The sequence below is a fragment of the Seriola lalandi genome, unplaced genomic scaffold (assembly GCF_002814215.2).
Source record: "Seriola lalandi dorsalis isolate HSWRI2012SDOR001 ecotype SW California unplaced genomic scaffold, Sedor1 jcf7180002054927, whole genome shotgun sequence".
NCBI classification, from domain to species: Eukaryota; Metazoa; Chordata; class Actinopteri; order Carangiformes; family Carangidae; genus Seriola; species Seriola lalandi.
The window spans coordinates 2585990-2612620 of NW_019525479.1; the positions used below are offsets into that span (position 1 = coordinate 2585990).

Genomic DNA, 26631 nt, shown 5'->3' on the forward strand with positions numbered 1-26631 from the left:
AACCAAATCCTGCAAGGTTGGAATGGTGTGTGCCGGTGGGCGGGGCGTGGGGAATGGCTGAGAGTGGTGACTGCTTTGTTATGACATCACAAAGTTACAGAAGTCTTGGTAGCTCGTTTTAAGGCTAAGTTTCTGAATACAGGCTGTGTGCATTTCTCTGTGGACTGAGGCTTTGATACTTTCACAGTATTAATATAGAACTTAGACTATGCTTTATAATAAGACTAGAATTACTGATTCAATGCGTTACTGAGATATGCCGTTCACAAGAATGGGATGTCCGTCATGCAAGAGAGGTAATAAAAACAAATGAAATGATGAAAGTTATAGTAATGACATTTAAGGTGTATCGATAGATTTCCAAACGTCATTCATGGCGGTCGCCCGTGTGGAGGCATAGAAAATACATGAATCTCATATTACATAATATGGAAGCTTTAAAAAGGGAAAAGTAATTTAGCTTTTACAATGCATATCAAATGGAATAAAAATATCCTGTCATTTAAACAAACTTGTACATGTGCAGGGAAAAAATCAGATATGATACCTTGTTTTTATACAAACTAGTTGATGACTTGGAGAATCGAAAGTAAAAGGCAGTGTCGAGTCCATACAAACAGAGGTTTAACCCTCCTGCAACAAAATGCTTGAGAAACAGAATGGCTGCAATACTGATTGTCACCTATAACAAAGGGGCAATGATTGCATTTATGTGTCTGTGATTCTCTTCAAAAATGAAATTAATTCCAAACTAAGAGAACATGGAGATCTGTAAGATTTGAAGTGACTTTTAGCGTTGATTTTGTGTACATGCTCAAGGTTAAGCTACTTATCTGTTTTTAATTTCAAAAGCGGCAACAAAGACGTAATGTCTAGAAATATATAAATAAATAAGCCTTAATGATCCATCCAGCTACAACTCTGACAAATTGGAATAAAAAAAAAATAAAAATAAGATAAAGCTCTGTGAGGGAAATCATTTATTTAATTTAATGAAATAGTTTTGAGTGCTTCCTGCTCAAAAAAAAATCACCAAAGTTTTAATTAAAATTGGTGGTTTCTTCTGGCTTTTGCATGAGAAAATGTGCAACTTTTCCACAGTGCAGATGTGGTCCTGAATCAGAGGTGGCCTTGGAGCTCCTTCTGCAGCGCTGGGAGAGCAAATGTCCCTGACCACAGCAAGATTACATATTCAGAATATCTCAAGTGTTGTCTATGTTAACTCCTGTCATAACTCCTATGTATAGGAGTTTCACATCTGTCATAACTGATTTGTCTCAAAGTAAATATGAAGTCAACTCAAATCAAGCCCATCTCTGACATGAAATAACTCAGCATTGATCAGTTTTATATTCACAAAATTGATTTCAGCATCTGTTGTTCAGGTGCATGAGCATCACTGTGCACTTCTTATGTCTATACAATTAATCACATCCAGGGCACATTGTAAGATGAAATATCTGTGCAACAAAACAGGGGAAAAATATAGAAAATATACTCTAAATCCAATCCAACCCAGCTCATCATTAATTATTTCTAATATCAAGTAATATTCTTATTTTGGAGTAGTGACTATAACTTTGTTTGCTCAGTAAGCTTCACTGTAGTCCCAGTGGTCACTAATATTTACTTCATACTGTGTAACTCATATAGTTTCAGCATGTGCCCTCTTGAAGTCGAGGACGAATTGACAGATCAACCCAAAGAGATCCTGAGAGTCTTGATTCGCTGGTTCTCCAAATTTAACCTGGACGAGAGGAAAAAAGAATGATTGGAAGTTAAAAACTTTAGTCTGATATCAATTACACCTCCCAACACCTTTGAACTTATAAAAATTATTTTTACAATTAACAACTGAAGTCACTTTCATCAGTGAACCAGCGCCTGGGCCGTGCATATTCTTCTTAACAATGGTCTTTAGATATAATTACCTCATGTACTGCCTCAGCATGCAATCCATTCATCGAGTCCACTCATACCATGAGGTATACGTGTACTGCTGAATTAACACTTACACCTCGTGGTTAAGGGTCGCCAGCATAAAAATGTTAGCAATTCTCAAGTCAGACTTTATCAGAAAGGGTCGCGATGGCTAAGTGAACTAATTGGCTTGTTGTATGCCGTCAACTGTGCAGCCTGAAGCTCAAGCTCAAGCTGCTGCTGCCGCTCGCTCCTCAGTTTCTTTACTCCTTATTATGTTTTACAAATTTAAAAATGCCATCACATACTACATTTTCTTAATATGTGGATATGATTGCTGATAAGTAAGCATGTACTATAAAGTTTACAGTATGGTGCAATCGCCAAGGTGATGATATTTTACAGCCTTAAAGGAATAGTTTGACATTTTGGGAAATGCACTTATTCACTTTCTTGCCAAGAGTTTAAAGAGAAAAAACCGTACAACTCTCAGGTCTGTTTGCTAAAACTATACAGATTAAACAAACAAGACATAACATGCTCATTAGGGAGGTTTAGAGTTGCACGTTAGCAGTTTTTATTAACCTTTGAACAGGCCAGGCTGGCTGTTTCCCCGTTTCTGGTGTTTGTGCTAAGCTAAGCTAAGCTAAGCTAACCAACTGCTGATTGTAGCTTCATATTAACTGCACGGACCCTCTCGTCTAACTCTCAGCAACTCACTAAATGAGTATGTTTCGCAAGATGTCAAACTGTTCCTTTAAGATTAAGTATTCATCGTCATAGCAGTTAGTTTTGGACAGATTGAGTTTTTCTTGAGGCCAGGATCAACACCAGCGGTCAAGGTTTCAAAGGATCAAAGCCCATTAGAAAGAGATTCTGGCAAATCAGCCAGTTTGCCGCAGTAGCTTGGTATCGGCAACGGTTTTGGACTTTTTGCAGTCAAGTCTGGAATTTGCGCACGTGGTAGTTTTAGTCTTTGGGACTGATCTGATGAAGCACAGAGTTTAATCAGGCAGAGCACTGACGCTGATCTTGCATTAGCTGATTCATTCATGCTTCACAATCATTGGCTATCAGCAGACTAGTCAGAAACAATAATATACATGCAGGTGTACATTGCTACTATTATAACCTGACACTTCCCATTGTTAATCTTCTCCATTACTCTGACTTTGTGAGAGCTCCCTCAAACAGCAGAGCCTCTTGCTGCCAAATCTAGCCGTATAACTGTTTGCTGTAGATGTTCAGTTCCCATGGTTTATGCAAACAAGAGATGGCAACATGTGATTTGTTTGGACATTTGAATTTGAAAGCTTTATTGCATTATATTCCATTTTATGAGGCATTTCCACCATAAAGTGATGCAGGAAAAGGCACAAATTGGTGCATAAAAATTCAGCAGAATGCAGAAGTGTCAGATGCTCCAAATTTCCTGGGGGAGGACGCCCAGACCCCTCGCTTAATGTGCCCCTTTCCCCAGTGTTCAAACCAAACCTACGCCCATGGCTGACAGTGAGTATGTTTCTATTCCTGTGACTCCTGACATTTCTGAAAGGTTTACACAGGTGTAAAACGTCTGTTTTGACAGCAAGAGGCAGATGTTGATTATTAACACTTTGTCCTCTCTACAGTATATTACGCTCTCACATCAGATATCACATATTGCATTATATTCCCAAAATATCAAATCTACCATCACACTTCAAGTAAGGCTGTAGGAGACATAAAGGATGTGCCTGTTGTACATCTCAATGTGTTTCCATTTTAACGAGTGAGGATAAGAAGGATAATTAGATTGACTGCTGGTTGCACTGGTTGCATGTGTATTGTACCGTGGCGGTAGACGCTAAGCTACAAAGTAAAAAGAAAAAAAAAAAAAGGTTTGTGATTATTCGGCGCTCCTTTATCTCCAAGCATCAGACATGCATAATTGCTATACTGAATCCACCAATGTCACTAGCAGAATGTGTTAAAAATACATTTAAATTAAATCAATTATATTTTCACAACTACAGTCAAACATATATGCAAAAATAAAAGTTAAAGCTACACTTTAATCCCCCCCCATTAGTATTTATAAGCACTATACAGATTGAACATTTAATAAATGGTTTATAACACACTATAATGTAGTAAAATAAAATGTCTCCTTTCATTTAATGCTTTGAGTGGTTTTTAAAATCACGCCTCCAGAGTAACAACTACAAAAAAGACCTCTCCAAAATCGACCCCTCAAAAATTCCATGAGCCTCATCTATGTTTCATAAATTTGCATGCTGGCTAGTCAAGGACATCATTATGAATTCTCCCCTGTGACAAGATGTGACTAAATATGACGCCTTTTCCCCAACCTGCTGCTCTCCCGCAAAACACAACAGCCCAGTCAGTCTCAATCACTTTCTCCAGTGTTGCTTAAGGGGGTTTATTGTATATTCACAAGGTTTCAGACACACACACACACACACACACACACACACACACACACACAATATTAGAACAGGGTCCCCACAAAGTGATATCAAAGGGGGGCAAGGGAATTTCCATCTTCATGTGCCAGTGGTCAGATTTTGACTAGACTTTGAGGACTGATGCTTGATGGCACTCTGATATTTAATGTAGACCCAGAATGGCCCAGTAGGGATGCTACAATTCAAAAAGTAAGTTTATTATTAATTAGAATAAAAAATTAAAAAAAAAAAGGAAATCAGCTGAACTATATATCAAATATATCATGATTCTATAGGTCCAACTTTGGCACCACTGCCTGGTGATTAAAAATATAACTCCTAGCCTGAAGGGGCAGGGGACACTACAGTTAAAGGTCAAATTGTTAAACTTTAAAAGGCCACAGCCAAGTCTGCTTTTAATAATACTTGGAGGAGTGGTTTCTGCTAAGAATAATGAATAATATGGAATTTAACTTGTGGAGATATTTTACTTAAAAGGTATAGTTTGACATTTTGGAAAATATATGATTGTTTGCTTTCTTACCAAGAGATAGATTGGATATTATTCCTGCAGTAAATAAGATGCTACAGCCAGGGACGGAAGTTCACTCATCAGCATGTTAGACACGTTTCCTCGAAAATTTAAATAACAAGTCCTTTTTATTTACAGATGCGTTCATACATTAGGCTGACTGAACACAGATCCACCATGAGGATATACCACTCCAAGGCCTCGCCCTCATGGGACCCAGATTTCCTGCCCAAATTGAATGCTAACCTGCATCTACTACAACATTCCTGACTCGTAACAGCTTGAAATAATACTAGTCAACACGACAGGTAATATTTGTGGGCAAATACACTTTGATCATCCACATGTCAGCGAGGGTCCGCTAGAGTTTTCATCATCAGAGGGTGCAAAGCTCTGGACACTGAGTTTGAAGAGACTGTGTCTGCCGCTAACCTCACCTCTACAATTCATCTGTAAAAGAATACAAAGACAATTGAATGTGTTGTAGTTCTTCTTGCATGGATGTCGCCATTTTGATAAGATTCGTAATGCACATGCGCGGAATACATGGACACCATTTTCCGTGGTGTCCACAGCTGTCCAAGTACACATCTGCAAGCTATTTTAAAAGACAAATGTGAGGACTCTAAAGGGAGTTCAGTGAGAACCAATACACGTCTTATTGGAGTTCCATTCCTCATTCTAAACTAAGCTAACCATCTTCTGGTTACAGCTTTAAATAAGTGCATTTCCCATAATGTCAAACTATTCCTTTAGCTTGTGAAAGCCTCGACAATAGACTTAACATCCCCTACATTACCCCTTATTTGTGTCTCTTATTTAATCTACACCAATGACATTGATGGTTGTGACAACTGGGCTGCAACTGAGTACCAGAAGGCGATCCCTATTATTTTGTACTTGTGCTTTATAGCACATTGACTGTGTTCAGTAACCTCATCCCTTTGCTTACTTGTGTGCGAGTTGTGGGGAAAATTTTGCAGAGCACACAAATCTAATTGTGGGCATGCTATAACACAATTCCTTACCAGCCCTAAAGCTCAGATCTCATGCCATCATATCTCAGTGCACAAACACAGCAAGAAGGATAAGTGGACTCTCTATGATGATGGATTGTCCATAGAGATATGGGAAAGGTGAGAAAATAGGCACCACTTTTCGTATTGATTGTCTTTGGTGGGGACTCTATAAAAAAAACATAGCAGCTGTTAAGATGTCAGAAAATAGGCCTCAGCTCTATAAACCTAATCTAACCAGGATAGTGAGCAAAGAAAATGTTCTCCTTCATAGACAGTGTGATAAAAGAACAGGGACCAGTGCCTCCACTAAATCTGATGATATGTGGAACAAAAGGAGTTTTCAGTCTGAGAGATCTGATGTTGAGACTAATGCTTAGTTCTCAACAAAACTCAGTAAAGGCTGTTAGTAAGTTTAGTCTCAGAGAATCCAGCCAACATTAGAGAGCACTTAAATCAAATAAGTATTCAAGTATGAATTAATGCATTGTAACATGATACAGATTTACTTTCAATGAGATATCACTAAATGGGAAAAAAAATGAGTAACTTCTCCAAAAAAGAAAAAAAAAAAACTTGCCGTATGTGTCCTTGTGCTCTAATACATTGCTTTTATTAAAACCATATCAGAAAGCCACCACAGATGTTCTTACAGTCTCTCGCCTTAAATCATTCGTAGACCATTCATGGAAGTGACATCGCACATTAAGAGTAAAGATGAACTCGTCTCTCACACTCTCTGTCTACAGGAAACAGTGGAGATTGTTCACTAATCCTGAGGAAATTATCCAAGGGACTGAGCATAACATATTTCAAAGCTGCAAATCAGCGGTGCTTGCTGTGAAATGATGTGTAGGACATGGGTATACATCCTCTAACGGATGCATTAAATCCCCACGTAATACCTCAAGGACACCTGGTGCAAAAGATGTAACCTTGGGGACTTCTTCCTTTGAAATATATGTACTCTCCCAGTGAAGGGTGGGAAGATCAGATCACAAATAATTGAGGAGGGCCATCTAGACACTACCGGAACAGAGGACCATCCATCTCTGGGGCTGTGCAAAAGAGATATTGAAATAATAACTCAAGAATTACCAGTATGACAGAGTAGAGTTTCTTCATCTCCTCACAAGTCTTTGTCAGTGCTGCGAGATCCGTGTTGTACTTCTCAATCGCTGTCTGGGGTGTAAGAGAAGAGCAAAGGGAACTCCTGGTGAGATTCATTCATATATTCATTCATCCAATCAATCAATCACAGCTCAAACTGATTGTGGTAGTCAAAGGTTTAGAATACAGGGGACCTACTGTACACAATGTATTTTTGGACTGGACATAGCTGTGTGCTTTATATTTTATTTACCATGAAGGAAGGCAGAGAAGGTGTCAGGTCAGAAAAATAGAAGATCACTTGTCTGGAAATGTGTTCAATTTTAGATTTTTAAGATTTTTAAATGGTGACAAAGTCATAATGGGCTGCCAACGATCAAAACAAGTAGATTTTGATTTGCATGATTTATACAGTATACGTCTTTGTCATGTTTTGTAAAGCACAATAATGTGAAGCAGTATTTTGTCATTTTGGGAAATATGCCTCTTCGCTTTTTTCCGCCAAGAGTTGGATGAGAAGATCGCTACCACTAAGCTAGGGACAGGGGTCGATTACCTCAGCTTATCGTAGTTTAGGAGAAACACAGAGGCAGCAGGAAACAGCTAATGTGGGGGTGCTATCAATCTTCACAGAATAAGAGTATATCCAAAAAGGTCGAACTATATAATGAAAAACTAACTAACTGACCCAATAGTACACCACATTTATATCATTAAATTAGAGCTTTTGACCACTAGCAGTATAGCACTATAGAGCAATGTTTTGATGAGGATTAAAACACAAATTCATGTAATGGATGTAACAACTGAATGTAGAGAACAAAATTATTACTCTATCTCTCGTTTGAATTTACTGGGTAATAGCTACGGTTATTCTAACTTATGTTATTTTAACTTTTCTTTATGTATTTACAGCATTCTTACTCAGACAGCTGTAGTAACTAGTTACTTTGCAGATTTCGATTATTGGTACAAAACATCATCAACCATTAAATTATGGTGTATTATTATAGATTAAACTACCCAGCAGTGTATAAAGTAGTTTAAATTAGCCTCACCTTTAGCAGCTGCAAGAATAGGGTTGTAAGCAGCTTGTTGAGTGTGAAACATGCCATGTTTGTTTACAAGAGACCTTTAAAGTGTTTGCTACTTCACCTTCAGGTCTTTGGAGAAGTTTGGGTGATGAGCTCCAGCATTTCTCTTCTTGGAAGTTTTTCTGTACTGAATGACTTTCTGCAGTTCATTCTTCAGGACTGAAGCAACACGCACACACACACACACACACACACACATTGGTTACCATCCATCATATTTGAGCGCTGAAGAGAATAGCTGCTTTAAATCAGATGCTGTCTCCTATGTGATCCCGTGAAGTTTGTGGATTTGTGCTTGTGGCAACTGTTTGTAAGTCAACACATAGACAATATATTGGATTGAGCCTGAATAGTCCCTGGACAATCAAAAAAGTATACTGAAACTACAATTACAGAAAGATCTAGTAAATGTTGCTATCACACTTCCTCACAAATAACTTGAGTTAGCACAAAAAAAGGAGGGTCAGTATTACACCGGTCTCAGCAAATTTAAGAGCAACAGTCTTTGGACTCAGTAGTAAAATGTGATCTACTCACCATCTACTTCTGCGGTCAGGCCCTTGATGGAAGCTATCCAAAACAGAGAGAAAAAGAACAGATACACACACAGAAAATACACGTTTCACTCAACAAATCTCGATTGAAAAGAAACACACCGATTTTTTTTTCGGATTTGATCAAATTTTGATTAGCAAGTACCTCCAGGGACAGTTTCAAATTCTGCCAGCTCTTCGGTGAAAGTGGCCAAGCACGGTTCATGCAACATGATCTGCTCCACAAGGGCATGGAGCAAGGTGAACTTCCTGTCTGTCCCACGGAGCTGGGCGAGCTGGTGATGGAGAAAACACAGTGGAAAAAAAGGGTGCAGCCTATACAAACCTGTACTCCCCTGCCACACAGCACAAGGACTTACAACACAAAGGAAAGAAGGCATATGTGCACTCTACATCTATGCCTGTTTGTGCTGTTGCAAAAAATGCAGCTTCTTCACTGAAGGTCGGGGAAAGAATAGGGTGACAATTCAGTGGTTACACTTACTCTGTACTAATAGTAAAGGAGCTTGTAATTCCATGAAGGTTTTTCTTATTTATCTATTTTTATTATTACTCATAGTGGCAGTGGACAGCAGTAAGTGTAGCAGCAGTAACTGTGACTGCTTTCATATTATATTATATTTGTATAAAATGGTAATGACGACTCTAAAATTCTGGCCTTGTTGCACTTGATGGTGCCACATAATTGAAATGCAACAGGGACCTCTCTAATCCTGTGATAGGCACTCATAGTCTTTTTCTGGGTTATGTTGTTTACCAATTTAAGGCTCAGGCAAAGCCTCTGAGGGCTACATATACAAGACACGCACCAAGTATTGATGCTCAAGTAAAAAAAAACACAAGAACCCCTAACAAATATATCTGCGCTAACCTCGATGCATTTTTCTTGGAAGCAGTGAGCCTTTAATTTGACGAGTTTGTCTCAAGCAGCAAAAGTTCTCTCCTCTCAATTAGACCTGGAAATACCTCTGAGAGTCACGAGGCCTCAGCTTCATTAAATGGGGCACAGGACGTTTTTCCTCTGTGCCAAGAGCACTGGCCCTTAAAGCTTTTCAGTAGATAGTCTTGCACACAAAAGAGTGGTTCAAACTACATTCAGAGGAAGGAAAGAAAATACTCTCACAAGCCCGTGACTACAGTGAAAAAAAAGGAATAATTTGGGGAAACATACTTATTTGCTTTATTGCTGAGATTTAGATGAGTCAATCGATACCACTCTGTCCGATGGACGAGACTGTCCTCTAAAAAACAAGCACACAGGTCGTCTGTGCAAGCAGCTTATTAAATACACCGCACGTACTGTATGTAGTGCTTTTCTAATCTTAACAACCACTCAAAGTGCTTTACAATATAAGCCACATTCACCTATTCACCCATTCACATTCCTACAGCGCTTTAATACCATGCATGCGCAATTCACACAGCAATGACACATCGGGGCAAATTGGGGTTCAGTATCCTGCCCACGAAATGTGGACAGGGGGAGCCGGGAATCTAAACACCGACCTTCCGATTAGTGGAAGACCGGCTCTACTTCCCGATGGTTACCAGCCATATTACGTTTGATTGTCAGGCAACCTGTCGTGGCCGCATTGATTATGACTGCCGCAAAGGAGGAAGTCAGGTGATGTTTTAAAAAGGAGTCTGTGTCAGGTCGATGGATGAGTCAACACAATATAGGACCTTGAGGTTGGGAGACCTCTGTTTATTTCCCATTTGAAACCGATAGCTCTCATTTTCGTTTCTTTGGACCACAACTGCTCCATAACCTTAACGGTGTGTTTAATATTGTAACCATAACGACAAAGGTCCTCTAACCATAATGAAATACTTACTTTAAAAAACCACAATCCTTCCCCAAACCTAATCTTACATACAAAATTTGAGGGAGTGAAAACAAGATGATGTGGTTTTTTGGTGATAATGTTTCTTGGCCAGACGCAGTGACTTCCTGTCACTGTGAGGTTACTCAATAACTAGCAGAGACTTCAGGAAATGACTGATCCTGGCCAAGAAATAATCTCCTTTATACCTTGATTTTTATTTTTTTTTTTACAGATTAATCAAATGAGATTTAACTTTTTAATTTGTGAGGTTTGGAGGTGCTGGTAAACAAAATCTGCTTAGCGCTACTTCTAAAGCTCACTAGTTCAGTGCTTCTCAATTTTTTTCACATCAAAGACCCTTAAACTGACAAATTAGATCATGGACCCCCATCTGATAAGATTTTTACTTTTAGATATTATGGTTGTTCAAAAACTGATGTATAACAATAACAAGTTACGGTATTACATCAAGGAAAGTTCTTAAAGGTTAGCACTGGCTGTAGCTGTATATTTACTGGACAAACACGAGAGTGGTATTGATCTTCTCATCTAACTCACCAAACCATATTTCCCAAATTGTCCAACTACACCTTTAAATAAACCAGAAAACAAGACTTTATGGCTCAATGAGAATCACTGGCTGACTGTGCAGTTAATGATGGATCACTTCGAAATGATTCTAAAAGTTATGGCCACACTTTGGCCAAAGTTTTCTCGTGTGAAGACGGGCAGTGACACGATCACACATCTGTCCGAATGATTGTGTCAAAGTGTCATAGACCTGAGTGAACCTGAGTGACGGGAACAGGCAGAAAATTGAAAGAAGATGCACAGAAGCCCTGCTGTGTATATCAATGAGTAGTCTTATCAGCCTAGTGCTGTAACTCAATCAAAGGTCAGGCAACAGTGGTGGAGTCGTACTTTAGTTAAGGAGGAGAGGCGGAATCCCTTGGCCTTTTCCTTTCCGGCATTCTCGTTGAGGTAATTGCCAATGGCAAGGAGGTACTCCAGCACGGAAACAAATGACCTGCAGTTGTACAGCTGCATGCACATTCTGATCTTCTGGTTAATCAGCTGCAAGACAAACACAGGGGCACAGAGCAAAGTCATTTTGTTTTGTAATCCAACCGCATACTGGCTCCTGCATTCATTTCTCCGCGCAACAACTTCATGAAATTTAAGTGGAATGAGGCTGAAGCTTGTTTTGGGGTTCTCTGTGCTGACAGCGTGGACGAAAATAACTCCAGGCTTTAGTATTTTACATTATAAAGATAAACAGCCCTCTCACAACACCTCATTTGACCTCATGAAATGAATAATCAGGGCCTTGTTGTTTGGCAAGATTATTATTTGGTATGCAATTGTGTCAAGTACAAGTATCCCTCTAGAATATCACACAATTTCCCTGCTCAACCAGCTCTGAACAGATCCTGTTGAATATGGATAGAAATCATACTGGAAAAACTGAAAAGAAACGAAAATGGGATTTTTCGTTTTGCCAGTGGTGTGTTGGAGAAAAGATTTGATGCTATGGGAATCGTAGTCCTTGACAAAGAGTTAGCTATTCCAAATAAGGTGTGTGCCAGCCAGCTACAACACCCCCACCATATGCTCCTGTTTTAAGAATAACTTCCAGTGCAACAGTCTCAATTACACAGAAGAGAAAGTAGATATCCAGCCACATTATATCAACTGGCTTTGCACAAGAGCATCTGCAGCATCATGCCAAACTATTGTAGTTTGTATAAAAGATAATTGAAACAGTGCAGCCCATGTAACCTTTTTTCAGGGTTTTTCTATCAAAATCTCACATAAATGCATCCAATCAAATGTGATGTGATGTGGATGAACATGTCAAAACTTGACTGCTAGCTCTTTGGTCATGGCAATGCATGGTCTAAGCTAGTGAAGTAATATCATAGCAGGAGGTGTGTGTTTGACATTTCATTTGGCAGAAGCAATATTACATTTCCAAAAGAGCATGGTTGTGCTCTAATTTTTTAATATCTCACTCTTTCTCCAACTCTTGATCTAGCAGTACGGGTTCAGAGAGGTGTGGGGGGAGACTAACTGCATTTGTCTCATCCATTGCGTGCAGACAGTCCCTGATGGGCGGCTCTACACTGCTCTTTACTTGAGGTGGGGAGGTTAGTGAGACGTGCATTTGCCAAACCAACCAGTTAGTCCTCATCTTTGAAGTCTTTCCTTTTAAATATTGTTTGAAATCACGTCCAGTATAATAAATGTAAATGAATGAAGTATGAATTTCCCCACCTTTGATAAAGAGGAGCACAAAACCTCTTCCCTGAGTGTTTCTATGGCAACCATCCATGACACAGTCCCAAACAGGGCTAATGAAGATGGAAGCCAAACCACAGATCCATGACACATCTGTGTCACCCGGTTTGACTGTTATCAGGCTATTGAATAGGCGTTACCATTACACATCTGTCTCAAATATTAGTTAGTTAGTAAGGGCATACTAAACCTACTAGTAGGTTCACAAGGCTGTTATCACCCGAGCCAGTGCAGGTGGATCCTAGTAGGCGCAGAAGGCCTGTTATCAAGCATGTGCTTTGGTTGTCGTTTTTTCAAAACATTATTTTCAAAAAACTAAAAGTTGTGAATGTCTAATCAAAGATGTTTTTTTTTTTTATATGTATGCCTATGTTTATGTCTACAAAACATATGTTTATGTTCAGTAAAAATGTGTATTTGTGTAAATTTGAAAAAAATTATTTGGCACATGCGAAACTACATAATCTGAGCGTGGGCACTCTCTTTGTGTCTCTCACTTCAAGCCCCAATTAAACAGATAATAGAAAATATAACCCTTTTGACATTAAAAGGCTGTCAGATTATTGCGACCTTGCTGTGACACAGGACTTTGGTTGCCAAGCAACTAGTAAGCGACAAATGTACCTGTGAGCAGTGGTAACCTGAAAATGACCGTGGGCAACAGGCTGACAGCAGGGTAGTAACGTTAGCTGTTAGTTACTTAGCTAACAAAATGTTAACAACATAAACAAACACAACAGTTGCAAACATGGTATAAATATAAGCTGTGTCCCAGTTCAGCAGCCACATCCTTTGGAAGACGCAGTCTACGAAGGTGTGGACCTTCGTATTCGTCGTAGACCATCACGGCCGAACCAAAATGAGACGGTCCAGATTACGGAGGATTTTCGGTTTGCATGAGCTGTGCCCACCTTTTCTGTTGCGTCCCAAAGCGCAGCTCCCTTCGCCTAGAAACCTTGACAACAGAACTTTTTTTCACAAAAACTTGAGGATTCAAGGTACTTGGTTTTTTAACAGTTGTACCGTTAGCTTTTCAGCTGAGCTGAAGCCTAATACATTTAAAAGTGTAACCGTCAGGCTCTCTGTCAGCGTTGTTCGCTCTCATATTATTTTAATTACCAGCACAATGAATATTGGGATAGGTCGGGCCATGAAGGATCCAGCCGTTGGAGCCTGTTGCCCGAGAAAAGAAGGCCAACTTTGAAGGAGCCTTCGAAATGCAGCCAGGACACAGCTACAGATGTGTAATGATGACACCTATTCAATTGCTTGATAACAGTCAAACTGGGTGTGTTAGTTTAAATCTTTTAATCGCTTACAGCCGGACCACAGATTGCGTGTCACAAAGAAATATGTGACATTTCAGAGGCTAACGATGATCTAACTTCTGTTTCACTATGACTTTTAATGGAAAATGGAGGTGCGATTAACAAAAGTGCTGAATCAAACTTCATTTGCTTTTGCTATTCAGTACATTACAGCTTCAGGGGATACCTCCCTGTGCAGTGCTCTTCCTGTCTACTGCATCACTGGCTTCGGTTCTGTGTCTTTGATTCTCTTATTTATATTTTTGAAATGGGCGCAGACAGAGCGAAGCAAAGAGCTGAAAGAAAGGAGCCAGGTCACGGTGAAATCTGTCATCCTGGCAGTGAATCTTAGCACCAACAAGCACCACTGCAGGTGAAAAACATTCCCCAGGTGGTGACTTCTACTTTTTCTCTCCTCAAGCCCTGCCTGTCAGGTGGCGAGTAAATCCTCCTTAATGTTCGAGCTTTAAGAAGCCTGTCATGTCAGAGAATCAAAGGATTTATAAGTATTCTGCGACAGAGAGGACCCTAACCTCTCAAAGAACATGCACTGTGAGACAGTGGCTCTCCACAGTGTGGATTATAGAGCGCAGCATGCATTTTGTGTGAGCATTTGCACACAAATACTAAAGTTTGATCGAAAAATAACCTTTTTTTTTTTTCTTTAATAAATCTGAGGCTGTAGAAAGAGAAACAACATCAGGAAGAAACAACCGAGAGTAAATTGAAACTTAATGAAATTGCTAATCTTTCTTGTCGAGTCATCTCGCCGACACACAATATGTTTGTCTCCGTGTTTTAGACAAAGAAAAATTACTGTCGCTGTCAATGGATTACAGTGCCATCATTCTTATCCATTGTTTCTCCTCGTTCACAGACAGTCAGCAGACAAGAGATTAGGACTGAAGCACTGATGCTGAAAGAAACAGAAGCTTGAGAGAATCAAATAAAAAAAACAACAACAAAAAACCAACAGAGGAGCTGAGAGGTATTCTTGTCTGACTGCAATATCTTCACACCCTGCAGTCCCCAATGCCCATAAACAACAATCCTCTATAACAGTGTTACCAATTAGTCTGACTAATGATATATATAATGATATATATATATACATATATATGTTGTAAGCAGTTGTAACCAGTTTTTTTGACTTATTTCATTTTACCTGTATTCATTTAAGAATGCCTGTCTTTGTCAAGAGGCCAGAACTTTGCAGAATGAAGTTAAAATGTGAAAAACCCAAAATGGGTTTTCATTGGGTTTCTGATGAAGATAAAAAACTTCTGTATGTTTTTCACCATCTACAGGAAAATGGAACTTGATTTGATTAAGATCCATCTTTTTCTTCTCTGCGTCAAATGAAGAGAGGTGTCTTAAAGTGCCTCTCAAACCTTTTCTGCTTTCAAGACACTTAACCATCCTGCAAATAGAATAGAAACGACTTCAGTCGGCACTTCAAACGTAAAACTCAAACTGGAGGCGAAAAAATTGTTCATGTATTAATGTCACTTTGTCCCCAGATGTTCTTTTCTAAATGTATCTGAACATTAGTATTTGCATTATGGAATAAATTTGCATGTTCGTGTTTCATCATGTGCCTGTGGTTTTAGCCTTTTTTTTTTTTTTTCAGCTTGTGGGAATGGGCCAGACTTTATAGCAGCTCAACATCTGATTAAACCTTTGACGTTGCCGTTGCAGGTGATCGAGTAAACTCACGGGCTGCAGGTCGTTCATGCCGATCGGGAGCTCTCTCAGACTCAGCAGCAGGTCGAGTTGTGTGCTCAGGTAGGGGATGTTGCACATCTGCATCGGGGAGGGGGGAAGAAAAAAAGATGCGAGTGTAACAAGCTGTGTGGATACAGACGAGAGCACGATTACCACATCGTCGCACAAAGCTATTTCCATGTGATTATTCAGAATTATCTAAAAACAGCGCTGCAGGGAGATAACGTTGCTGGAAGGCTGCAGTTTGTTCTCATAGACTCGAGCACTTTGGCAAGATTACCTCAGGTGAAAGTGGAGCGCTGTGGGCCTGTCGACAGGCTGATTTAACAGAGAAACTTAAGGCTTGACACCTTGAAACGATTGGCTGAGCTGCCTAGTCGACCTTTGTGTCGGTGCTAACCTCTAATAAATCACTCCACGTTGTCAGCCCGAGCTACTCTTGCACAGATACCATCTCTTAAAAGCCAAAGGCCACTTGGTCTGATGGATAGTTAAGGAGAAGTGTAAGGAGTAGTGTCAGAAATTCTGACCATGCAATCATTTATCTATTAAAAAAGAAAAAAGAAAATGTTCCAGCATGTGTCATCTTCCACACTCTCCAGCACCATGCTCCTCATCTTGTCACATTTTCTGACATATTTTAAATTTGTAATGGGAGTTTAAAAGATTCCATGTCATGGTAACACCGTTATACTTTAATTCCTCCTGAGCTAAAACTGTGTTCACACATTAGTCACCGAGTTTAGAGTAATCACATTATGACGTATTTTTCGGTATTTATTTTTCTAAGGTATTTGACTTTTTTTCTCAGATCCAGAAATAAGAAACTCTCATGTTCACCAAATTAGAGATTTAAGAGGGAATTCTCTTTTTGTAAGATTTCTGCAAGATTTAAATTCTCAGTGAAGTGATGACAGGCATGATTTAAGACCTCATACACAGATGTGGCTGAACGTGTTGGTGCCCTTACACCTCAATGAAACAATGCTCTGTTCTTCCTGACAAGCGTTGAAATTAAAAGCTCTTTTGTCATGCATACTTTGCACGCCTCTAGTTCACCACAGAATAAAACAAGAGGCTGTGAAGAGATCTGAATTATTCGCTTATTCTACAAAGATCTTCTATAATGGCCTGGACAAACTCTGTAGCAGTGTTGATGAATCAGTGGATTGTGGTGATATTTCAACCAGACCATTGTCTTCAATTAACATCACAGGTTGCCTCAATCTTATAATCCGTCATTCAGAACTGTTTAAATGGAGAGAAGTCCTCATTGTACTGTTTGGATTCATCGTGTGCACCACACTGAATGTGGACAAGAGGAAGAAAAGAAGATGATGAGGTGTCTGAGGAGATAAGGAGGAATATAATTGGTTAAGGTAAAGGCTACGAGACCATCTCCAAGCTGCTCAATGTTCCTGTGTCCACAGTTGCTAATGTTATTAGGAGGTTTAAGGTCCATGGGACCCTACCCCACCCTCCTGGACATGGCCCCAAGAGGAAATATTGACCCCAGATTCAACAGAAGAATAGTTTGAATGGTGGAAAAAAGAACCAAGGAAAACTTCAAAACAGATATAAGCTGAACTCCAAGGTCAAGACAGAACAGACCTGCTCTAACAGAAAGTGGGCTCCACTGAGGAAAATGCAGGAAGACCCCACAATAGAAACATAAAGAAAAGCTTGACTGGAGTTTGATAAATTGCATGTTGACAAGCCTCAGTGCTTCTGGGAGAATGTCCAAACGGCCAAATGAAACTAAATTAAATTAGAGCTTTGTGGTCACATCAGCTTGATGTTCACAGAAGAAAAAAATTAAGCTTTCAAAGAAAACTACACCATCCCCACTGTGAAACATGGAGGAGGCTCAGTTATGTTATGGGGTTTCTTTGCTGCGTCTGGCACAGGGGGCCTTGAATCTGTGCAGGACGCTGTGAAATCAGAAGGTTATTAAGGCATTCTGGAGCAAAACATGCTGCATGTTGTCAGAGAGCTGCGTCTCAGTCGCAGGTCCTCCAACAGGATAATGACCCAAAAACATACAACATACCCTGAAAGCACGCATGAGAAGTAAACACTGATCCTCTGAAGTGGACTGCTATGAGTTCCTTATTGAACATCTATGGAAAGAGCTGAAACTGGCAGTGAGAAGGAAAGCATCAAACCTGAGAGAGCTGGAGCTATTTTCTCAACAAGAATGAGCCAAACCATGAGTTGAGTCACAAAATAGAACAGTTTGTTGCAGTGATTCCCTCACAAGGGTGTGCTACAAAACGTCAGGTTATGGCACATACCATTTTCATTTGTTGTATTATTTAAAATAATATTTTAGATCGACAATCAAAAGCAACATGTCCGTTCTATTAAGTATGGAATAGAAAATAGTGGATGCCAATTTGTTTTTTTGTTTTCAAATTTGGCACAAACGTCCACTCGGACTCATACATGAACTTGTAGGATTAGATTCTGGCAGTGAAAGGTCAAAACACGGTTTCGGCCTCTAGAATGTGGTAACTCAAGGCCACCGTGAGGGAATTTGTTTAGATTTGGCACAAACTACACTTTGACCTTGAACTTTGACCTTTGTCCACCAAAATCTCAGTGATCTCACGTCTTGCGAACGCAATATATCAGGAACCCCCAGAGGGAATTTCATTGCTTCTGGAAGGCTGTGCCTGTGACCTCACAAAACAGATATTTGGCCATAACTCAAAGTCATCCACTAATTATGACACAATTTAACTCAAATGTCTATAGGGATAAATTTGGCTGATAACATTTCATATCCAGATGGTCAAAGGTCAACTTCCCTGTGACATCATGTTCTGCAAAAACACTTATGGGTATTATTCAATGCTGTAACTCAGGAAGGCAAGATTGTGACCATATTTCCTGCAACTTGGCTGGTTGGTGGAGGCATACAACCATGAGGCGGTAATTCTAGTTGTCAGTTGTGGCTTTTCTTCTTTGAGTGAAAAGGCAAGAGAGGAACGATTTTGGCCACGTCTGTACTTGGTAGTGCAAGAAGAGGCTCCGTGCGAGACACAGCACAGTCCACTGCAACGCATCAGAGTGTGAGAGCCTGCAAAGCATGATTGGGATTTGAATGGCTCATTTAAGGAAAAGGTCAGTGTTTCATTATAGTGACATTTTTCTTAAATGGTTTTGTTTCTCATATCCCACTCTTGTGTCTTCCACAGACATGCAGAGAGGACAGTGATTATTCACAACTGTTAGATAATCACACCATTTCCAACTGTAACCCAAACCCTGCAGCCATGCTAACAGCCCTGTGAGACTGTATGTTGCCACTGCTAAATGCTAATGCCAGCATACAAGCAAAGACAATATTAACATGCTGATACCATGTGTGTGTTCGCGTGCAATTAGTGCTGCAACTAATGATTATTTTCATCAGCTAAAATAAAATAGTGAAATTATGATGATTCATAACGAAAGTGTCAGCCCTTTCATTTTCTTTAATAATTCAATGGGTTTTAGTGGGAGAGTGTGTGGGATGGCTGAATATTGCAGAACAAAAAAAAAAACCCTCAAAGGAGTGAGCAATCATCTCTGATCCTCAACTTCAACTGATGACATCTCACTTTCTATTAAGTGCGGTATTTGAATAGTACCTGCTGCTCTTGGCAGTAAAGAGACCTGTTAATATTGTCCATTTACCAGCATTCAGGGCTGACTGCCACTGAAGCCATGTGCCTTCCAGACGCACATGTGGTTTCCATAGATGTCACCCTGACTCTTACATAATGGAATATCCTGATAGGCCCTGTGGGCTGATCCTGCTGTTCGTCTTCTACGCCCCCTGCAGCCTTGAGCCAACCACACACGGGTCAGATGACTGCCAGGCATGCCGGGAGGTGATAAACAGATGTATGGTATAAGAGCTTGTCATGACACCCACATGAATGAATATTCAACAAGCTTTCTCAAAGACAGCGACACATGAGCAAGAGCATCACGTTCAGCTTCGGTCGTGCTGATGCGAGTCAGATCGAAAGGAAGTTACAATATTGATTCTGTAATTATAATTCTACTCTAATTTGGGGGGAACTGTACCTCCATCATGTACTGGTCCACAATATGTAGTTCTCTCACTGGTCCCTGGTGGGATTTGTACATTTCCACATCATCCACTGTGGGGACATACCTACAACATGAAAACAAACATATCAAAATCACTGTTCTTGTTAGATGCAGATAAAGGCCTTGGAAATGCATTTTTCTCAACCATTATATTGTAAGTGATGGGCTTCTACATGAACACAACATTTTCTGCCAAAGTAAGAACAGGTCTGATATGGCAGCCATGAAATATTTTCTGAATGTATTTGCTCTACACACTGGTTTGACGTCAGGGCTCAGTAGCAGGTGACAGTTGTTGGATTGTTTGGTCACTGTCAGTCAAATCTGATCAAACCACAGTCACCCGCTCCAGAAGAAGCACACTAGCGGAGTTTTGAGTGTTATATTTTCATTTATTTAAACTCTGATGTTGTTTATTTAGTCACAAATATTTAATGTAGAGAAATACTGGATTCCTTTATGTTTTCAGGGGCTTTAACGGTCTTGTTCCTCCCATTGCGTCTGTATTTATGAAGAAAATTACTTCTTTCTGTTCATCCAAAGCTGGAACACACTTCAAGCTAACTAAACTAATAATAGGCCTCCTATCATTTACGCTGTATCTGTTATGTTTAGTCTGCTTTTTGTGAGGCTTGTTTGGTTGTTTGTTTTAACCCATTAATCTCCACAGTGGAAGTTTATAATTTCCTTTACAACACTTAAAGTACTCGCTGAGCCAAGGACAAATCCATTGAATGTTTTCGGATTGGTCAAAGTATGAGGTTACAGCACAAACATCCTTTTATTTAGTCATTAGTCATGAGGGGTTTGATGGCTTTTTGATAATCCAAGAAGACACCTGTAGAACAACAGATATGAAACAGGAATTTCATATCTTCAACATTTCAACAGATACATATTCTACTATATAGAAAAATAATAATCTGTTGCTTTTTCTTGGTCCAGTATTTGCATTGTGCAGACTTTAGAAATGAAATTTTTGTATTGAAATGTTGTAAAATTAATGTATAGGATCAACCTGTCCAGGGACTGCAGATGAAAATCAGCCTTTTGGCTAAATCTGACTCATTTACATCATAATGACAGTAAGATTCATTTGTTTGGTACTCACTGAGTAAAAAAGCAATTGTTCACATGACTGACATATCACCTTTTAAGTTGTTATGGTGAACATGTTAGCACAGTTGCTTATTTACACATCCAGCACATGCGGGGCAACAATCTCATTTATTTGGAGGTGTGTTTGTGTCCACCAATATTCCCTCTAACTTAAGCTCTGATTTTGGTTTCCACTAACGCCAGAGGGAATTATCAGACGTTTTAGCTGCAAAATGTTCCAGTATGTTCACAGACTAGTCGCTCTTTTTGTGTGTCTGCTGTTTGATGCTGGGCAGGTGGTGTACTGTTGGTTTTTTAGAGCTTTTTCACTGAAAACTGCTGCAGCCAAAAACAATGATGATGACAGCTGAGAGTGAAGCACAATAGTAAAGCTTTAGGCAATAAAATCAAATCTCTGAGTTTAAAAAAAATCTTTTTTTTTAGCACAGACCAGGGAAGACATTACATTTTGGTGCTGGTTTAAGGGGTGTATCCAGGAATTTCTTGTCAAAAAAATCACACATTTATCTTTGACTTTGTACTATTCAGTGCCGATCCAGATAATGATTTGGATCTGGCAGACGTGTGAAGGATTGTTTGGCCTTGTCAGATTCAGAGCGCCCTTCTGGAATCATATGTTGTAAAATCACTTTTCGTGGGTCCACATCAGACAGGACACAAGGGCACCTGTCACATGGTTAAGAATAAACACATAGGTAACCTGTATTTAGGTCCCATAGTGAACATTTTATTTCTAAGGGGAAAACGAGCATGTTTAAAATCTAAGGTGATGTTCATGAATAATTCCAGTTTGTAGAAAGAGACTGTGTGAACACAAACTGCAAGCACCTGCCCTCCAACTGGACTCTGCTTTGTGATTGGACTGTGTTTGTCCAATTAGATTCAGGTGTAAAAACAAGGTCAAAATGTTTACTTATAACTTTCGTGCATATTATGAGTCCAACACAGTGTGGAAACTATGAGATGTTGACAACAACACTTCTTCTTTCACTGTGTCTTTGTGTTACCTCATCACTGATATCATCACAGTTTTTATTCACACAGTCTATTTTTTTTTTTACAAATACAAATCCCTCTGACACATGCACAATTTTTTTCACAGGAATTTCTCATGCAGATTTGTTTTTTCAGGTTTACAAATGTTGATTTACTTAGGAATTATTTGTGAACATCATGGTTATGCATTAGATTTCCTCTGCTTAAATATATTCATTTGGCTGTAAGTCTTTAGTGTTTGATAAAGTACCTCCTTGGCAAGTGATAGATTCAGAATTTTGGTAGTAACAAGTGTGAATGCAATTCACAATCCATTTTAGGGGATGTCAAAAATGTAGCTCCTATTGTAATGATTTTACATTATAATTATGAATATAAAAGTATATTCATCTGCTTTTTATATCCTTTTACAGTATGTGTAAAGATGAGGCAGCAGCACAGAACATCTGCAGCTGCTGGCATTGCACTGCTGGTTCGTGCAAACTGAATATATAGGCCATAATTAACACATGTAAACAATGCAGCTCTGTTGATGGTCTGCATATTTGAAAAGCCCCATTTATGCCTGTAAAAAAAAATCAGTCCAACAAAAAAAATTAAAAATATATGTAAAGGTCTGTTTATTTGTTACTTAGATTACTTTCCCCTTTTTATTATCACATACTCTCTATCTCCCTCCCTTGGACTGATGCCACAACATTGATTTCCAGTGGCCTGGAGAAAGGCAAGTGATTAAAAGCCAAGTAGTGCTGATGGTCCTCATCAGCTTTTATAAAGCCGGGAGACGCTGATGGGAACAGCCATTTACTCGCATGGACTGAATTTGAACCCCGTCATTTCAAATTGGACCTCCTCCTCCTGTCATTTCCATGTGTTCTGACCTCAAACCAAAGGCATTCACTTTTTCATGAGCCCGGCTTTGTGCCATTGGAGTAGCACCAGTCATTAATATTGCAGCATCTGTTGGGAGTGGTTCTCTCAAGACTGTATTCCTCAGGCTTACGCCACAGCGCATTAAAATATATATTACGTTTTCATAGAATAAATAAAATCCTCCACACAGTACATTAGATCACTTGCCTTCCAGGAGGTCAGCATCCAGGGCCACTGAGTAAACGTCAGGTAAGAATCAGGAAGCATTTTAACCGCTTTCAGTGTTATATTCCTCAGGGCATGTCAATAGTTTCCATCTCCACAAATAACACGAAATAAAACTTTTATTAGTAAGCTGCTGTGGTAAAAGGTTCTGGCATCTGCTCTTTAGTATTAGAACACTGTGAAGACTGCTGTGCAAACCGTGTTTCCTCTTCACATACACTGGCAGTGGTTTCCCCTGCTTCACATTGTCCTGACTGTACCATGTACTCACATCCTCTGTTCACAATCTGCTGTGCTGCTATGTTTCCAAAGTTTGTCGTCGCTGCCAGTGAAAAACACACATTAACCGCCCACTGACTCAAAAAGTCATTCACCTCTCAGCTTTACTTGTGACACAATAAGGAATGAATACAAATCAGTGTTTTTTGGCACAAAGTCATACCTCCTCAGAGAGGTGATGTGCTCATCAGACAGGCCTCCATCTTCCTCGTTAACGATGAACAGTTTGTCCTTCAGCTCTCCCGGCTGCACTGGAAAACTTTTGAGGAAAATGTCTAGAAGAACAATAGATTAGAAAAAGTCAACACACTCAATGGTACATGAAAGCTTTCCTCTTGACAGATAGTCCTCTTATCCTGCGATGAAATGACTCAAAAAGCATTGTGAAGACAAAGGGTCCTTTGCTTAATTACTTTCCCTCAAATGCCTAAGGGAAATGCACAAATTTGCATTCTATCAAGTCAAAGCTGATGTGATTTTTTTTTTTGGTTTTACAGAAAATGCGTGCATAATTCAGGAGCTGAGAAGAGCATTCATTAGGAGCCTTCTTCAGGAGTTTTAGACATATATGTAAAATACATTAAGAATTTTACAAAATATAGTTATTTGAGCCTGTCAGACACTCAGGCATTTATTGGTTGACACTATTTTCTTTTTCTGTGGAAGTATCACATCCATCTTTCTTTTGTTAAGTTGTGTGGTTGTCTTTTAACTTGCATTCAACATTTCTTTGATATAGTTAATTCTTCACATAGTGTTTGTCATGTCATTGTTATGTATATTGTGCTGCTAAAACGTCATGTATATCATGACCTAAAGCCAATAACATGTTTATTTTTAGTTTTTCTCGTGAGTTGTATCTTGTTTGTTTAAAGGAGCTATTTTTAAGTTTTGCTATTGCTACATAGCCAATGTTAGCATCAACAGCTGTTTACTTACCAGTCTTGGCAAGAGCTCGAGACGTTGCATTTTCAAGACAAGAGGTTATAATATGCCCTCTCAGCAGCGCTACTTCTTCAGAGCAGATTGGAGGCTACAGTGACTCGGTATCAGAAAGTGATGAGACAGCCCCACTGGTCTGGGGCTAGCTGGTTAGCATGCTAACTTCAGTAGAAGAAAAGAAGTGATAGAAATAGATGAAAACAAGAAGGTTGCTTTTGGAGAAAGCCCCTGGTGAGTAAAGGAATGAAGTTCGATGATGAACTCGTAATGTTTCTTCTAGACTGGTAGACAGCTGTTAATGCTAATGTTGGCAATGTATCAATAGCAACAACTCCTTTAAAGGAGCTATTTGTTAGTTTTTGCTGTTACTACAGAGTCAACATTAGCATTAACAGCTGTTTACTTACCAGTCTTTCCAAGAGCTTTAGCCGTTGTTGCGTTTACAATACAAGATACTATGTACCAATAGCAAAACTTGACTGATCACTGACTTGATCAAGAAATAGTTCCAGCACATTCTCGACCGCAACTTGTGTCTACAGGTCAGTTTTTGAACAGAGTAAAACAAACCAGATATAACATGTTAACTTTTGAGCTTTGGACGTGCCGGTTGGCAGTCTTCTGTTATTTTGGACAGAGCGAGGTTGGCTGTTTGTCCCTGTTTCTGCTCTTTAAACCAAGATAAGATAAGCTCCAGCTTCACATTGAACAGACATACTTGAGAGTGATATCAATCTTCTCCTGTGTCTGCAAGAAAGTGGACAAGCGTATCACCCAAAATGCCAAACTAATCCATAAACAGTCCATAAAGGTTTCCTTGAGCATTTCCAATCCAAAACAGGAGCCGAATGTTCTATGACTGAATTAAAATCCTAAAACTCATTGAAAATCTATTCATGATAAAGTGAATAATTATGAATCATAATCAGAATTAAGAAGCATTTTAAGCTAGGTACCAAGCTGTAATCAACACGTCTCTAAATCCTTGACATGAGACAGTATTTCCCTCCCCAGAACCAACAGACGACTTCGTGTCACATTTTCCAACAAGGAAATCACGACAAACGTCAAAAACAATGTGGAGCTCTACTAGTGTCCTCAGAGTGAGGGTTCAGCTGTCTTATCTGGCCTATTGAAAAAAACATACAAGTGCAAATCAGGCCCATTGTTTCCTGGCACTCAGACAAACTGGGCATTGCCCTAGCAAATTAGAGTATGGAGATGGAGAGCGTATCCCACCGGGTGCACGAAGACACAGGTGTACTTTTAATTAGGAGTGTGACATTTCCACTCTTTAAATAGGCAGAATTCACTGGGCCGATCGAGGTAAATAACCACATTAGTCGGACACATATTCTGAACAGAAATGCACCATGATCATATAAAACAACAATAAATCTCTTCCAGAGGTGGAAATATTTTAATATAAGTTCTGTATTTAAGTAAACCTTTAAGGTACTTCTACCTTTACATTTTATGTTACTTAATTCATGTACTCCACTACATATCAGGGAGAAATGATTTTACTTTTTAATCTAATTATGTGACAAAAATAGTTAGTTTTCAGATTAAGATTGTACCTACAGTACATTGGCTTATTTCTCCTGGCTTGTGAGTCTGTACAAAAAAAGCAGTGTCTAGTTAGTCTTGTCACTTTTTAGATGTCTATGGCTTGTTAGCAGTTCCACTAAAGAGACAGATGGTTTAATTTAAATGAGGCCAAAGGAGGTAAAGATTATCCAAAACTTCATAAAAAAAACAAAACAAAAAAAAAAACAAATTCGCAGTTCAGAGTCTAAAATATGAAAACAAATTTTTGCAACAGAACATTGTGTTTTGCTTCTATCCTACTGAATTATTCATCTCAGAACCCATCAAATTTATTTTGTCACCCTTTGGAGGGGCCAGACGACTAGGACTGAAGTAAAAACTGTATATCAAGTAGTTCAAACTAGCTCCACCTCCACCAACCACAGTAGTAAAGTGCGGCTTAAACTACATGATGCTCAGTAGAAAATAGCCTATAACATCTGATAATATATACAAGTCCTCCAACCTGAACAACCATATAGGTCTTTTTTTTTTTCCACCCTCTGATACAACCCATAGGAGTGTCTCCAGAAATAGCGCCCCTACGGTGGCATGTGCACCTGACTTCAGTTGTTTTGGTTACAATTATAAATACATGGACTTCTAATATATCAGTCAGAGTTGGCATTTAAGTATATTGTGCTGCTAAAACATCTATACTTTTACATAACCAG

General features: G+C 39.3%; 1 protein-coding gene across 1 annotated transcript in view; it reads right to left on the reverse strand.

Annotated features, from left to right (window-relative positions):
* Positions 1 to 324: 324 nt before the first annotated feature.
* Positions 325 to 26631, reverse strand: part of LOC111644157 (uncharacterized) — a 35883-nt gene continuing 9576 nt past the window's right edge. Inside the window, exons 9-17 of the mRNA XM_023392912.2 lie at positions 23589 to 23700; positions 19907 to 19997; positions 15821 to 15907; positions 11421 to 11573; positions 8819 to 8948; positions 8657 to 8689; positions 8181 to 8278; positions 7014 to 7097; positions 325 to 1747 (exon numbers count right to left, since the gene is read on the reverse strand). Of these exons, the coding sequence (XP_023248680.1) occupies positions 1646 to 1747; positions 7014 to 7097; positions 8181 to 8278; positions 8657 to 8689; positions 8819 to 8948; positions 11421 to 11573; positions 15821 to 15907; positions 19907 to 19997; positions 23589 to 23700 (890 nt within the window). The 3' untranslated portion in view covers positions 325 to 1645. The remainder of the gene's footprint in view (positions 1748 to 7013; positions 7098 to 8180; positions 8279 to 8656; positions 8690 to 8818; positions 8949 to 11420; positions 11574 to 15820; positions 15908 to 19906; positions 19998 to 23588; positions 23701 to 26631) is intronic.